The 15,679-nt window shown below is 36.5% G+C and overlaps 1 protein-coding gene across 2 annotated transcripts in view; it reads right to left on the bottom strand.

Moving 5' to 3' along the window:
- Window positions 1-7,463: 7,463 nt before the first annotated feature.
- Window positions 7,464-15,679, bottom strand: part of adamts17 (ADAM metallopeptidase with thrombospondin type 1 motif, 17) — a 79,959-nt gene continuing 71,743 nt past the window's right edge. For both annotated transcript variants that reach the window (XM_041218747.1, XM_041218749.1), the window contains 2 exons: window positions 9,824-10,001; window positions 7,464-9,500 (listed from right to left, as the gene is read on the bottom strand). In XM_041218747.1, the coding sequence (XP_041074681.1) occupies window positions 9,349-9,500; window positions 9,824-10,001 (330 nt within the window). In that variant the 3' untranslated portion in view covers window positions 7,464-9,348. The remainder of the gene's footprint in view (window positions 9,501-9,823; window positions 10,002-15,679) is intronic.

Below are 15,679 nucleotides of genomic sequence, written 5' to 3'. Positions count from 1 at the left end.
TAAATAAATACAGAAAACCAAGACCTCCCAAAAGGTGACAAATAGAGGAAGCAAGGGAGGACTAATCTGAAAAAAAAAAAAAACCCAAAAAACTTGCATGTTGAAAAGCAATCAAGCTGCCTTTGCTATTCCTTGCATGCAGATTCCTCCAGTTTTAGTTGTAACCAGAGCAAGGGGGTTGCTGCTGTTCCCCCTCACATTGACTGGCCTCTCATTGACTATTAAGTACTTAGCAAAATTGTGAAGCACTAAATAAATGTACGATTATTGTATTTGATCCTGTGCAGGACTGAGCTGCACAATTACATGGATCCAAATGGTCTATTTCAGTTTGGTAAAACAGAACACAACAATCCATACAGATGAGCTAAAAAGCAAACAAGTAAAGGCATTTTAGTTTTAGTATTGATTTAATACTGCAGGGTTTGCTTTAAGACACCATAAGAATTGTATTATTCCAGAGAGCAGCATTCCTCCTCCTCCTACCTTTTTCCCTCTTCTGTTCCGAGGCAAAGTAGTGCAGATAATGTTTGACAACTCGGCAACAATTTTATAAACTAAACCCCTACACACACCTCAAATGAGCAGCATGCATTTAAAACGGTCTATTCCACAAAACAAATGACATGCAGACAGTTTTACAAGCAATAATGACAAGGTTTCTTACAACTGGTTTACTGGTGTAGAAAACAGAATCCAGATTTTGCTGTTCTGCCCGAGACCTTGTTTTCCAGAATGCAACGACTGCCCACACTTCCTCTGCATAGCATTAACATTACGCAACTCTGAAGACCAGAACATTCCCTATTTACCAAACGTTTACTCCAGCAATTGAAAGGGAATATTTTGCATCTTTTAGACAGTTGCACATGCAATTAAAAACCTTTGAATATCTTTTACGATGATTTTTTTACATATAAAGAGGACTCATAGGTCGCCAGTTTGATCCCAGCCTCTGCCCTGTGACATTAGCATAGCAATTCAGGCCAAGAGTTTATTATAAAGGAAGAGATAGTGAAGAAGGCTTCATTTGAGGAGGCTGGTGGTAAGTATAAGATTCAAATAAGAAAAAGTTGGTAAATATAACCTTTACTGACAGCTGTTTTTCAGAGAGGCAGGCCTGGCCACTGTATGTTCATTAAGCACTGCAATTTCTTGGCTGAGAAAAGGTCCTCCATCTGGTGTTTGAACTAATTTCCCATATACAGCCTACATCCTGGGCAGCTATCATGAAAGGACACCCCCTTCACAGATTTCTCTTGAGATGCTAAGTGGAGCACTGCACACTCATTTGTTAGGCATAATACTGTTGGGTTGATAACATGTGTTTTGTTCTGCAGCACTGTATTAGAGGAACCAAGTAAGTCTGCTGAGCCAGTAGATGTGTGCATATAATGCTTTCCATAGCAATACCTTACTCTGACGATGCTTTCTTCTAGTTGTATAACATGTAATCTTAGTTCAATTTCCCCTCTGCCCTATTGAATCCCAAACCCTACATACCAATGACCGCCGGTCTTCAGCTGCAAATCCACTTGTGTTCCAGTGGATTAATATGGGTGACACATGGAGAAAGCAGACTCAGAGGTGAGCTTAGGCTGATCCAGTGTTAAACGAAGACAGTTCCAGATTGAGCCCGCAGCTTTCATAGTTCACTCAGCTCCACTAACCTTTCTAAAAACCACCTGTCACCGTTGCCTTTCCTGCAATACAACTCTTCAACTTCTGTTTCTAATCTAATAGCAATTTCCTCACTTAACATCCTGGAGACATGCGATAGCCCTCGCAGTGGTCACCTACAGTAGGAGGCGTAGCCCTGTTCTCTCCCCTCGCTGTGAAATGTCTGTTTTGAAAACACAGCAGCGCACAGGAGACCCCTATTCCCAGATGGAAACCCGGCATGTTGACTTTTTGTACCACAGCTGTAAAATCTGGAACACCCGTCTTTTAGTCTCTGCAAGGGGCCGAGTATTACAGCGCAGAATTTGACACAGACTGAAATTGGTTCAGACTTGATATCTAGCTTGGGATTTAAAAGAGAAGCGGGAAGGCAGTAATTTTGCTGATGGCTGTCTTTGTCCAGCACTCACCGCACTTGCTGATCAAACAGACTGCTGTAAAGTTTCCCTGTCAGCTGGGGGGAAAGAAAGTCCCAAAAAGTGAGCTCGCAAGCAAAGAAGACAGTGTGGCTGCAAATCAGTATTGAATGAAGAAGCCTATTTGTCTTCTTCTTTTAGTGCTTTTAAAACTGCATGACTGGTCTCAGCAGTGGAAAATGGTCTTTGTTTTATGCTTTATGAATGTAATACTGTAAATTGTGTTCAGTTTAATTTTGGTGTAATCTCCTTAGTCTGAAATGGGCTCTTTGATTCCTCTTCCCTTTGCAAGATAAAATTATGCACACAGAGAGTAGCTGCTTTTTTCAACAAACTATTTTGGACAAATCTACTGTAGATCTCTTAAAAAATCACCACCAGGGCTAATGTATACTATGCAGTATATTTACCCTTTGCGAGGAACCTATCAAGCTGAGCTGGATTATTTGACCCTTTTCAAATCAGCTCCCACTGTTCACAAACCCCTGTGTTGTAACATCTATACTGTGTTTTCTCCTGCTTGCTTAATTTATTACTTTTTAAAAAGGACTAAAACGAAAAGGTCAGATTCAGGCCCCCTTTTGAGGGATGCAATCTTATTTCTCGGCGGAAGTCCAGACATCCAATACTGTGTGTGTTATTTCTTTGTCCTTCTTCTGTCACTCAGCACAAAGCCTGGAAGTTGCTTGCTTGCAGATGGAGTTCTGAAATGAGTGATTGAATCTTTTCAGGAACAGCTCACACTTAAAAGTTTTGAAGGGTTGTTTATGTTGTCCTTTACCTGAGATTGTTCTGGTTGATCTTTCAGTTGCGAACATGGTTACTTCCAGCACATTAAATTCTAAACCTGTCCCCTGCTCCATTGATGGCACGCTCTTGTCAAACGATTGATAGTTTATGATAATTCATATCCTAATCTTGACAGACAATAGGGATGCTTAATTAGGGGGTCAAAGTGGAAAACAGGTTTCAAAACAATGCACGCTATAGGCTATTCTCTTACAGAGGGACAGTGTGCAATGTGGCAGTGGAAAAAGCAAACATACCTTTGTAATGAATTGGAAGGATGGCATCAGTCAAGGGGTGTATCCCAGTGAGAATGCATTCTGCAGTCCCTAATATCTATTATGATTCAGAGCGCTGGTTCTTCAATCTTGTTGTCTGTCTTATGGTTCCATAAAAGTTGAATTGCTCCAAATGTTTACTGCATTATCTCAGGTTACTGAACACTGTAGCATTAAATCAGACAGATCTAAAAGTATAACTATAAATGCAAGCTTCTACACTTAACTTAGTTGATGATCTTGTATATTTCTTTTATATTTACAATATTTCAGAATTATTTATTAAGACTACTACTAATATCTACAAAAAGCCTGCTCCCTTGAATCTGTTGCTTATAAATCTCTGTCAAGGCACGCAGCAGGGTTTGCCTGCAATCATTGTGCTGTACTATACACCTGTTAGACTTCAGAAATAGAGTGTATGCCAAGATTTTAACTTGATTCACCTGTGGTTTGTCCTTGGATTTGGAATGATTTTATTATTAGTCATAGGTTGTAATGTATAAGGAGCTGCAGTCTCACCAAGAACACCACCTTCAATTACTTGTCCATCCAGGTTTTAAACCCATTTAAAACACTATATATATATATATATATAATTATGTTGTCGCAGCGGAGCCAAAAGTTACAATGTACACTTTTACCATATATATATATATATATATATATATATATATATATATTTATATATATATATATATATATATATATATATATATAAATTTGAATATGAAAAATTGCCAACGGTTTTATAATTATTATTTATATATTGGTTAATGTAACGTGTAATTTGAATTCATGATACTTTTTATAAATATTTTTCTGACTGTTGTTACATGACGAGTGGCTTGTTAGTGTTCACCTCATACGACCGTTAATGGCAGTGAGGAGGCGATAAGTCCTAGGCGATGTGTGTAGTTAGTCAGTTAGTTAGTAGCATAAAAAAATTTAACTTATCGCGCCTATTCGTAGTGGACCACCATCGCAAAGCGCTTAACAAGGTGCAGTAACAACATTGCACTGCAGCATAATCTTTCAATTAAAAACACTTCTAGATTTTTTTTTTTTTTATTTAATTATTATTTATTTATTTATTTTAAAAAACAACAGACCTACAGTCCAAAAACTTAACCTTAGGATTACCTCATTTGTTAAACTAAGCTGAAATGAAATGCCGCTGGCTGGAGTAGCTAGCGTCTCACTGGAGTTGAGATCTAATTAACAGCTGTATGCTTTTTAAAAACAATAAGGAGATCTCTATCACCATCATTTTTATAAATTCCATAAAGATCATGCTTGAAAATCAAGCAATGACTCATTTCAGACTGTAATAGCTTCTGTCAGGTGCCATGGCCAAGGCTGAAAGCCAAACTTTTGGAAGACCCGATGGAGAATGATGTCATGAGGAGAGTGCCAGCTCTCTAAGATTAATCTTATTACAAACTGGGCTATGTTTATTTTGGAAAGTTTACTATTATGTAAAGGTCGTTATCCACTATAAGCTATCTAAGGCAACTTAAATACTGGCAGGTGGAAAACCGTCTTCTGTAATTTGTGTGCTTTTAATACATGCTAGGAGCCATAGGGTCCCAAAATGACATTTATTAAGTCACAAAAAGAGATTGTTATTGTTACTGAAACATTGCAACTTGTATTCCTGCCCTTGAAAGATCATCAGGTAGGAATGTAGACTGGATTTTTGCTTAATACCAGTGATGATAGAGTGTGAGTCAATGGTACAGTATCTACAGCAGGATAATTACTCTACGGATAGCAGATTCTAGATGTGTTTATGATAGTCAGTCCTACAAAGTGGAAGCAATAACATTTTTTTTTCCATATTATTAATATTTTGAATAGTTATGTCCCCCCATTTTTTTGGCTCTTTTATATATAGACACACACACACATACAGTACAGCTTAGTTCTGACAACAGATTAATAGCCTCTGCTGTCTTATAGATTTTAGTGAACCAGGTTTTGAAAAGTCTAAGATTTCTTATCTTGGGTGATGTTTCATGCAGTTTTTGTTTTATTGCTCTGTCAATTTTCTTTCCTTCCCAATTGCACACTGTGGAAGACAAGGTAATCAAGGATGGGGTGTGCTGACTACAGCAGCACTAGGAATAATGTCACCATCCACAGATAAAACCTGTCAATGTGTAGATATACTGTTTATCAATGTGCTTTTTAAAACTGGACTGGATTTTCACAAGGTTCCTCCACCTGAGCGCCTTGAAGTGGAGAAGAGCGCATTCTCTCTGTCAGTATTTCAAACTCGTACAGTCAGAGTCCCAGTTTAAACTGCGTTTATACTCACCTGCACCTGATATGACACTGAGCTGTATAATAACTGTTCTTAACATGCAAGGTGGAACATCTGTTTCTTTGAAGGCAAAAATAGAATGTGATTTATACTACTTGACCACCAGGTGGTGCCAACAGACGAGTAAAAAAGATTGAATAGAATGACCATGTTCGGTTGGTTTTAGCCACCATACTGGATCCCCAAAACAAGGTTGTAAAGACAAGATTTATTCAGTATTATTTCCTATTCCTATTTTGTTTGCTGTTGGGCTACTCCTCCATCAGAATCTTTATTTTTATTTTCAATCTATCAAAAACCACCAGACGCTTTATTTTAACACAGCGTGACTGTTCCCAGGGAAAAGTCTTGATACTTTCAGCACTCAATCACAATGAGTTTGAGTGAAAGGGCATGTAGGTCAGTAACCATTTTACTGCATTTATCAGAATGGAAGTGAATCCATTTGCTTATCGGTAAGTAAATAGTAGATCCTGGCTTTGTCAATACTGCTGGCTTTGGTACAATGAACAAATGCTTTCCTTTAAAAGATCAAGTAAAATTAATGTTAGATGAATCTATCCGCTCTTAAACAGCACTTAGTTCTCATCGACAGCCTCTTCTTTCTCCACAGTTTCTGCTGTGAATCTGAGTATCACTGAACTAACTGTACAGGACAAGTACTCCAGTTGTGTGATCCTGCCTGTCATTTTGTATGTGACCCCAATGTGCCAAAGCCAGATTGCAGTACAATACAAAGTGAATAGATGATCAATTAGATTAATCGGGATAAATATACATCTGTGTGTGTATATATATATATATATATATATATATATATATATATATATATATATATATATATATATATATATATATATATATATATATATTATATATATCCATCCCCAGTTGTTTGAAAATGTGAACAGCGATATCTCTGCAGGGCTGCTTTTGATCCTAGCAATCATTCTCCAAGGCACTGGTGATATAGTTTTACTGCTTATTGCAAAGACATTTCATTTGCTTTCCAGGCTGCTGTGAAACTCTAGGGGAGTATGCCAGTGTTCGACTGGTTCAGTTTTACTTTTCAAGAAAGATAAACCGTAAGCATGTTGGGTCTTCATCGGTAATGCAAAAATAACCAATTTGTTTATTAATCCATCACCAATTTGAGAGTTCCTCTCGTGAAAATATCTTCCCTCTCCATTGTGTTGTATGCAGTCCCTAAAAAGACACTACGACTAAATTAATATATATAATTGCATGTGATTAAAGCTTAATTCATATTTCATGGCAAGTATTGCATGATAGTCTCAATCATATGAACCACAAAATAAGCAATGTGGGTGCAAATGTTGTAATAATGTGTTTTGTGGTATTTCACTGTGTGAGGTAGATGGTAAGATGTGTTGTGGTACTTATTCAGATCTGATAAAAAAAACAAAAGATGAATGTTGTTTTATGAAATGGGATATGTGTAATATGAGCATGGGAAACATGAACCCTTTCATGCATTCAATATTTAAAAATAGCTGAAAAATGTAGATTTGAACACAAATATATTTTTCATTGAATGTGTAAAAAAAATGTCATTGCTTTATATGGGGAAAAAATGGTTCCTCATATGAGGCTATCATGCATTTGCATCTTCCATATTGTTGTATCCATCCCCCTATGAGGTCACCGTGCATGAAAGGGTTTAAAGTTCAGAAATGTGTATAGATAATGTTTTGTCTTAACATAGAGAACTAGAAGTCAGCTCACAGTTTCTAGGTGTGCCGTAATTCCAGCACAAGCTGCTTTGCAATGTCTGCTTTCATCTTCTCTCAAGTATCTGGTAAATGAATAACATACCAGAGAGGTCTGCTTTAATAAATACCACCACCACGTCAAAAATGAAAATACCTGGAAGCAGCAGTCAGTGTGTTAAACATGCTTGTAACTGTTTTTAAACTTGTAAAACCACAATAAAAAAGTCTAAATTTCAGACCAGTATTCTCAATTTTATTGTACTCACAAAACAGTTCTGAAAAGAAAAGTGGTGCTGTAACAGGGTTATAGTAAAATGGAGGCATCTTACTTAAGTTCCAGTAGTTTAGTCAGCAATGGGTTTGCAAACATCCTTTATCATCTCTTTTATATATATATATATTTAAAAAAAAAAAAACATTACTAAGATATCTTCAAGTATTATATTTATGATACATTTCATCATCTCAAGAAAAGATTTTAAACACTTGGACAAATAATAATAAAAAAAGTACATTGTCAACCTAGTGTCCCCTTGGAATGATCCCACCGTTTCCATGAAAGATCTATTCACAAGCGTTCTCCATTTCGTTTTTGGCCATCACAAAATGACTATTATACTGTACTAACAGTACATACCTATAAGTAAATTACTAACTTTAACATCTTTACATTTTACTCTGTAAAAACAAAATCGACGTGATGGTTATATCCCTGTATAACATGAAAATATTAGTTATATCCTTTAGTACTTTTTTCTTAACCAAAAATAGCACCCTAAAGAACATGTTGGCAGTCTTTGTACCAAAACCTGTGCAGCTAATATCTTACAGTACTACAGTTACAGTACAGGAGTATGTAGTTATGCATATAGGGAATAACACCAGTACAATGAAGCAAATAGCACCACAATCATTTGGAAATGAAATAAGCTACATTTCAGCTACTAACAAACAACACAAATAAATCAAATACTCTTCTGCAGTAGTGAAAAATCTCCTAAAACTGTTCCAAACACACAAGCGGCTCTGTGCATTATTTATTGACCAAACACATTGAGTAGTAAGAACCATTTCACTTCAGGTTCAGGTTTTCCAGAAACTCTTATTCTGAACCTGAAGAATGGCATTTATTATTATTGTAAGAAAGTACTTGAGAAAAAACATATGCCAGCACCACCATGTACAGTACATAATGCTTTTTTTTTTGGTATGTGCCACATAGTAACCACGGTTCAAAGGATTAACGGGATAGGAGAGACTGAGCACTGCAATACTTCATTACTGCACGGACTGTAAATATTATGATGACCATAAATGAAAGCTGTCATCAAGCAGTGCACGCTTTAACAGTGCGAGTGGCTGTGGTTAAGAGAATCTCTAGGCATGGATATTATTACAGTACACAGCATTCATTAGAAGTCTCTGAACCACAAATGCACCATAAAAGACAAAGTGGATTTGGAACTGAAAATCCTCTCGCTTGACGAAGTGTTCCCTGCATTGCTGATTTAGTCTGCTCCTCTGAGAACCATACCTAGCCACACTGAAGGATATGTTGTGCTTTTCTGCTGAATTCGTTTCATACACAATAAGCGTTTAAAGTATTGAGATGTGTCTGCCATTTTCAAAAGACTCCCAAGGAAGGCATGCTATATTTCAATCCTGCTAACCCTGCTAGTCCATATTACTGGGTTTATCATGAATTACTATTTGTGGGAAAACCTTTGTTTACCTTTACATCTATTAAAACTTGAAGCTACAGAATTAAAAAAGGAAAGCATATCAAATCCCCCCCCCATCTTTGATAACTGGTCTGCGAGTGGCTTGCAGTAGACAGTGCGTGCTGAAAGCCTTCACAAATGAAGTCACGTCACCATAACACTCCAGATGACCAGCTCCTTGAGATGCAAGTTACTACTGTACTTTGGTGTTACAGCATAAGCTTTTCAAGTCATAATAAGGTAAGCTTTGCAATCCACCCACTTATTAATGCTTGGTACCCCAGTTCATGTTTTTTTTTTTTTTTTTTTTTTTTTTTTTTTGTGTTTTCTCCCCCCCACGTCCCCCCTATGCTTCATAACAACACTTTAAATATATAAGGGCAGAAGAAGAAGAAAAAAAAAGTGTGATTAACTCTTCTGGTGCATCTTGTTTTCATAAAAGTCTCTACAGGTTTCACAGCAGCGCTGGTACCACCTCATATCCTGGCACAGGTTCTTCTCTCGTATTACTCGGCAGTAGACTGTCCACTGGTCCCCCGTGCATTTGTACGTGAGAGCAACTTGAGAGGGGAAGAAAGAGTTAGAAAAACACGCATCCCAACATGTAATGTTATCCAGTATGGTTCATTCTACAGCCTGTAATTAGACAGTAGATTTTTATAACACTTAAACAACAAACCCAACCACCCCCCATCCGCAGCTGGGTTAAACTCCTGTTAAGTGACGACCCATTACCTAAAATAATTCAGGTCAGAGGGCCTTCAAGACTTTACAAGTCATTAGAAGCCCATCCTATAAAAAGTAATGATTGTAACTGCTTAAAAGCAATGCTATTACAACTACCTGCATTTTCAATAAGATCAATGGCATGTGGCTTGCTTACCGAGCCTTGGTGATGTAATAGTGTTCACATTCACTTTCTCGTTGCAAGCTGCCTGGTGGCACTGCCTGTAAGCTGGCGGCTTTGTCACAGAGGGGCACTCGTTACCATGGCGACCAGTCACTTTGTGCATGCACTGGACCACCCTGGACTGAAGGCCCTTTCCGCAAGTAGAGGAGCACTGAAATTCACAATGAAAATGTCTGATTTATTCAGTTCAGCCATGCTCATGTTTAGAATTAAACACTTACAGGAGAATAGTACACATTGCTGAAAAAGTCAAAGTGAAACAATGTAGTTTGTGCAAGCAGGGCACATTTGAGAAAAAAAACATTTTAAGCTTCAAGAAACAGAAAATTTATCCACTAGATATATTTATTGCTATCCATCTTTGTCTTTGCTTCATTGTTGTTGTCAGAATTTTTATTATATTACAGAAAGATCCCAGGGTCTCCGAATTGTAAGTAACCCACAACAACGACGGAAAAATAAATAAACAATCAAAAAGTTTAATAAACCATCTTAAATCCCAGGTCACAGTGATTTCAAACAGGTAAGATCCATATCCTCAACACTGGTGCCCTACAGGGTATAACTGCATTACCAAGAAAGCAATAACACTATTAAAAAAAATGAAGCTATTTTTTTAAGCCATTGCTTTGAAATCCACTATAATTAAAGTCAGCACTTTGTGTAATTATGTCTTCCCAGTTAGTGCTCACACAAAGCCTTGACATTTCCCCATAATTTTCTTTAAAATCCCCTAACTAACTAAAAGCTCAGGTTTAAGTCTCACGATGTCCCCCCCAAAGTTAACAAAAAAGTGAGATTAAGACTGCTGTTCTTTCCTATAACAGGGCCATTGTACTCATCACTTTAACCACCTTGTCTCCTTCTGAAAGCGCACATCACAATGAAAAATGTGAGTGTTCAGTTTGCACACAGGATTCAATTACAACACCATTCCTACAGCCTATTCTTTTGTTTTCATCTCAAAACAAGGTCACCTCCAGCACTCTGGGAAAAATCAATGGCTCATGTGATGTTTTGCTGCACACACTGTATATCGAGTCATTTTGTTGCAAGAGACGGCAGTGTTGGACTGTGCTGCTCACACAATCTTGTTTTACAAATGTAAAAGAATGCCTCTTTTTTTCAGGCATTCCACAGAAAGCCTGCAGTGTGCAAAGTGAAGGCTGGGCACAGTAGCCATGTGCGCTTCTGAATCTTCTGAATTAGCGTTATTCAATGGTCTCGGCCAGTAATAATGTATTATAATGCTAAACATTACAATTATTATTGTTAACATACACCTGTGACCCAAGTCAGACTCGAACCCTGGCCTCCAGTAGGATGCTTCACCTAACCCCCATACATGTACCCATTCCACATGGTTTGTGGGGAGTCACCTGCACCATTGGGGCAGCACATGAGTGATCAAATGTATCGAACAGAAGAGAATCTCTGCTTTGTGACAACAGGCCCTTGTGAGTCACTGGCAGTGTTATCACAGATTTACTCTCAATAATACAATATGCTGCCTCTTCTCTTTTATTAGGTTATTTTCAAATTGACATTTGACTTTCCAGAGACACAGGAGTAAAGTTATTTGGTTATTATTACTTGCAGTGTTTGATACGGGACAGAACTGACGTGCATTATTACAATATCTTGAGAGTTTCATGAAGTTTCATGAGAATTGATCATTCACATGTAATAATATAGTACTCAGTTATATTAATGAAATATGTCTATACAGGCATGGAGTGGTAATCTTTGGTATGTTCATGTGCATATGCAGTCTCTTTTTTTTTTTTTTTTTTTTTTTTTTACAAATGAGCGCTCTTGCAAATGGTATATATTCTATAATAATCAATTGTATTATTCTGCAATCTGTTAGCCAGACAAACTGACATGAAGTAAAAATGTAGGATACAGATAAGATTCATGCATTTGACGGAGGGTAATAGAGATTCTCGGGTGCGCAAGGGTGACAATCCGCCAAACGGCAGAATATGAATGAACTTTAACTGCATATATATTGAAATGGATAAGTATGCATATCTCAGTTTTTGAATACATTTAAAAACAAGCGTCCTTCAAAATTGTGGGGTGCATTAAACCAGGTCGTAATCTTGTTTCAGTGCTATATTGCATTGGACCCCCCCCCCAAAATGAATAATAATAATAAAAAAGCTATTAAACTGTTATGCTATAAAACAAATAAACACAGATTTCTAAAGGTAATATTGATGACATCTAATGTAAGTCAATAAATAAAAAATAACTTTTTTTTTTTTTAAGCTGGGAATTTTAATTTTGATCTGTGAAGTGTAAGTTTTGGTTTTAGTTTGTGCAGTAAAAAAAACAGATCAAAACATGACCCAGCTGTCATATCAGCCTGATCGGGCCTCGTGAATAATGTACGTGGTTGAGATCCAGGGCAGTAATTAAACTGAGATTTTTAAAAAAAGTTGGAACCCTGTAACTGTCAACAACCCACTTTCTTTCATAAAAAAGAACAGCAATGAAAATAACTTAAAAGTATGTTAACCCCAGCCCAGTCCCTGACTCACTGTGTGTAACTTTGAGCAAGTCACTTAACCTCCTTGTGCTCCATCCTTCAGATAAGATTAAATCCAAGGTCCTATTGCAAATGACTCTGCAGCAGCACTTGTGATGCATTGCCCTAGTCTCTAAGTAGCTTTGGATAAAAGCATATGCTAAATTAGTAATTGATAATAATAAGAATAATTATTATTATTAATAATAATAATAATAATAATAATAATAATAATAATAATAAAATAATAATAATAATAATAATATTATTATTATTATTATTATTATTTCTAATGAAACTTTATATTTATGTTTATATGAACTAAATAACAGCACCATTGCATTAGTGTAGTAATAGCAAAGCATGTTGTGCCTAAAAGCCTTTTCATAAAATCTTAATAAGATGTCTTCCTTTGCAATGAGCAAGGGATTTCAAGAATAGGGCTGAGGAATGCTGTCCATCACAGAAACCAGCAACTGACAGCCAGGCATGACATTTTAAAGTTAAAGCAATTTTAAAAAAAGAGTAACATTTCATTCAAAGTCTTGAAAAATGTAAATGATTTAGCATGCACTGAATTGTTTATGAAAAGCAAAGATAAGCACTAGAGATTCCACACTTGTTTTCTTGAGTTTGTAAGCAGCTCTGAAAATGTCTGATCAACACATGAAAGCTATTTCTACTGTCAAGAGAAGACATATACACAGTATGTATTACGCAAAAAGGCCAGAAATTATGAAGTAGTACATTATCCATCATTTTAACACACTGAAGTCCATCTAAATCCAGTGCCTAAGAGGGGGAAATTGTATTATTATTTTATTATTATTATTATTATTATTATTATTATTATTATTATTCGCCTTTCTGACATTGCCAAGAATAATTAAGACTTTCAATGCTTCCTAAATTCCTGAAATAAGAAAATCTCAATAGAGCAGTCTACAGCCATAGCTTTTGAGGGTTAACTGAATAAATAGTATTAACTCTGTTAGATGTTCCATGACTATCATTGTGAAGCACAGAGTTCTACTTGGTAATCCACTATCAGAGATGCAGAAAGGTGGTATGACCACCTCTTCCGTGTATCTAAAATACATTCGAATGATGCAATTGATACATTTTAAATTTTTTTTAAATCTGTTTTAATTGCACAACAGGGTTTCTACATGTGCAAAATATTGGACCAGATTCTGAAACTTTTTACCCCAAATTGTCATCAACACATTTTGACATGGGATATAATTATAGAAGCAAAAAAGAAAGAAAAAAACTTGACTTATTACCAGCCTCCTAGATTAAATATCTTGAGTTGTTGGAGTCAGATTTTGGGAATTTATTTGGGATTATTCCTATCTGAAAAACAATATTCTAATGCTGATTTGCAGTAAAGCACTTTGGTAACCTGCTCCCTTGTCATCATTTTAAATATATACATACTTCAGTGTAGATTGTTTTAGGAAGGCAAATTTAAATCATACAACAGGTTTATGACTATGCAGAACACTTTAAAAGTACACTGCTATGAACTTCGATTCAGTTTTTTTTGCCCAGTTTATTACTCATTGTTAGTGAGAAGTCTATGTTTTGGCTAGCTATAGCATGCAGACAGAATGTTCAACATGCTGCAATTCTCACGAACTAATCTAATCTAGTTAAAATGATGCATCTCCAGGGTGCACTTATTCAAGGAACAGTAATCGCATATAAAATTATCCTTGGAGCATTTTTACAGAAAACCATTCATACCGCAGCATCAGCAATCTTTGAGCGCCGGTGCGTCGTTTACTAACAGGTTGTGATGGTTTTCCAACTTGGAACACATTCTAGTAAAGACTTGTGGTGCTGAAGAGTGGAATAAATTAAATTATTTTGCCTCTCCTAAGACTACTACTGTGTGACTTACGAAGGTCAGTTATAATACTACACAACTGAAACAGTTGCAGACTTGATTAGAGGGTTTGTGAGTAGAGTGTATTATGAATGAATTTTATGCACCAAGTCGTCACATACTTCACTGTTGGCTATCTCCGGTGGCGAAATGTTGAATCTGTACCCATGAAGTTCTTCTGTACCTTATGAAGCTTGGCCATGTTTGCAAATCATTTTTCCTGTCTTAAATAAAGCTTGGAAACTGGAGACAAGCCAACAACAGTCTAGAGCCGTTTCAACAATATATCGGACCGTCATTACTCAAAATAGCCTTTTAAAAAACAGCCTTTTAAGAGCATGAGTTAAAAGATTTGGATAATGGTGCTACTGTTGCCCTATGAAGGAAGAAAGCAAAAGACCTCAAAAGTTTAAATCTTAGCCAAAGGCAAAAAACAAACTCTTGTCTGAGCTTGAATCCTATGTATTTTTGAGGCCCACAGGGCTAACTCTCAGAGTCAACCGTGAATTCGCAGTTTGTTTGCATGTGCAATGGTAAAAACAGATGCAGTAAGAAAAGATCGAAGTGAAACATGACAATCCCACCTTCTTGAGAGGCACAAGGGGAGAAATAACCCTGCAATTTTTTATTTCTGTGCTGCAAAAATGATTATATCCACATCGTGTTTTAACACTGACTTGCAACACACAAATGCAGAACATGTGGAGGCAGGTAAGAGGAAAGGGAAACATACAGGGGCCACTCAAAATCTTTTTTTTATTTTTTATTTTTACTGCAGTCTGGTTTTTTTTTTGGAAGGAGAAAACACTCTGCTAACAACTGAATGGCTCTTAAATTGTTTCCTTAGAACCGGTACACAGTGTGTGTGTGTGTGTATATAAATCACTATTGTTTAAAGCTATTCTTCTTACAATGGTTAATAATACCTTATGTTACCTTAAGATAGTCCAACCTTAGAGTAATAGGGGTCTGTGAAACCAGATGCTTATGATTTTATTTATAAAATATTATACAAAAAGTAACTGGGTATTAATAGTTTAGGTCAGTAATAAAAAATGACACTTCGTGAAAGTCCAGAAATATTTAAAGCGTTCAAAAGACAGAGGAATTCAACATTTTGTTAAAGTGATAAACAGCTACTTCGAACAGTTGACACTAATAGTTTGGAGCCTTGGCAGTCTTTCTAAAGACAATTCTACTTTAATCTCCCCACCAGAATGTGTTTGAAGGAGAAGGGATCGTAAGGGAGTTGGCACGGCCTGTTACCCTATCAGACAGGTGGTCTGAAGCAGTTTCTTAACGTGTGTGTATCGGGCATGACATCACCTTGGCTTCCACAGCGGTATTGTTTTTGAGGAGAGTAAATCACTCGAGTTACTTGAGTTTAAGTTTTATGTAATCATTA

This window comes from Polyodon spathula, chromosome 19, assembly GCF_017654505.1.
Source record: "Polyodon spathula isolate WHYD16114869_AA chromosome 19, ASM1765450v1, whole genome shotgun sequence".
Classification (NCBI taxonomy): Eukaryota; Metazoa; Chordata; class Actinopteri; order Acipenseriformes; family Polyodontidae; genus Polyodon; species Polyodon spathula.
Note: the sequence above shows the minus strand (reverse complement) of the source record. Positions and strands in the feature narration are given on the sequence as shown.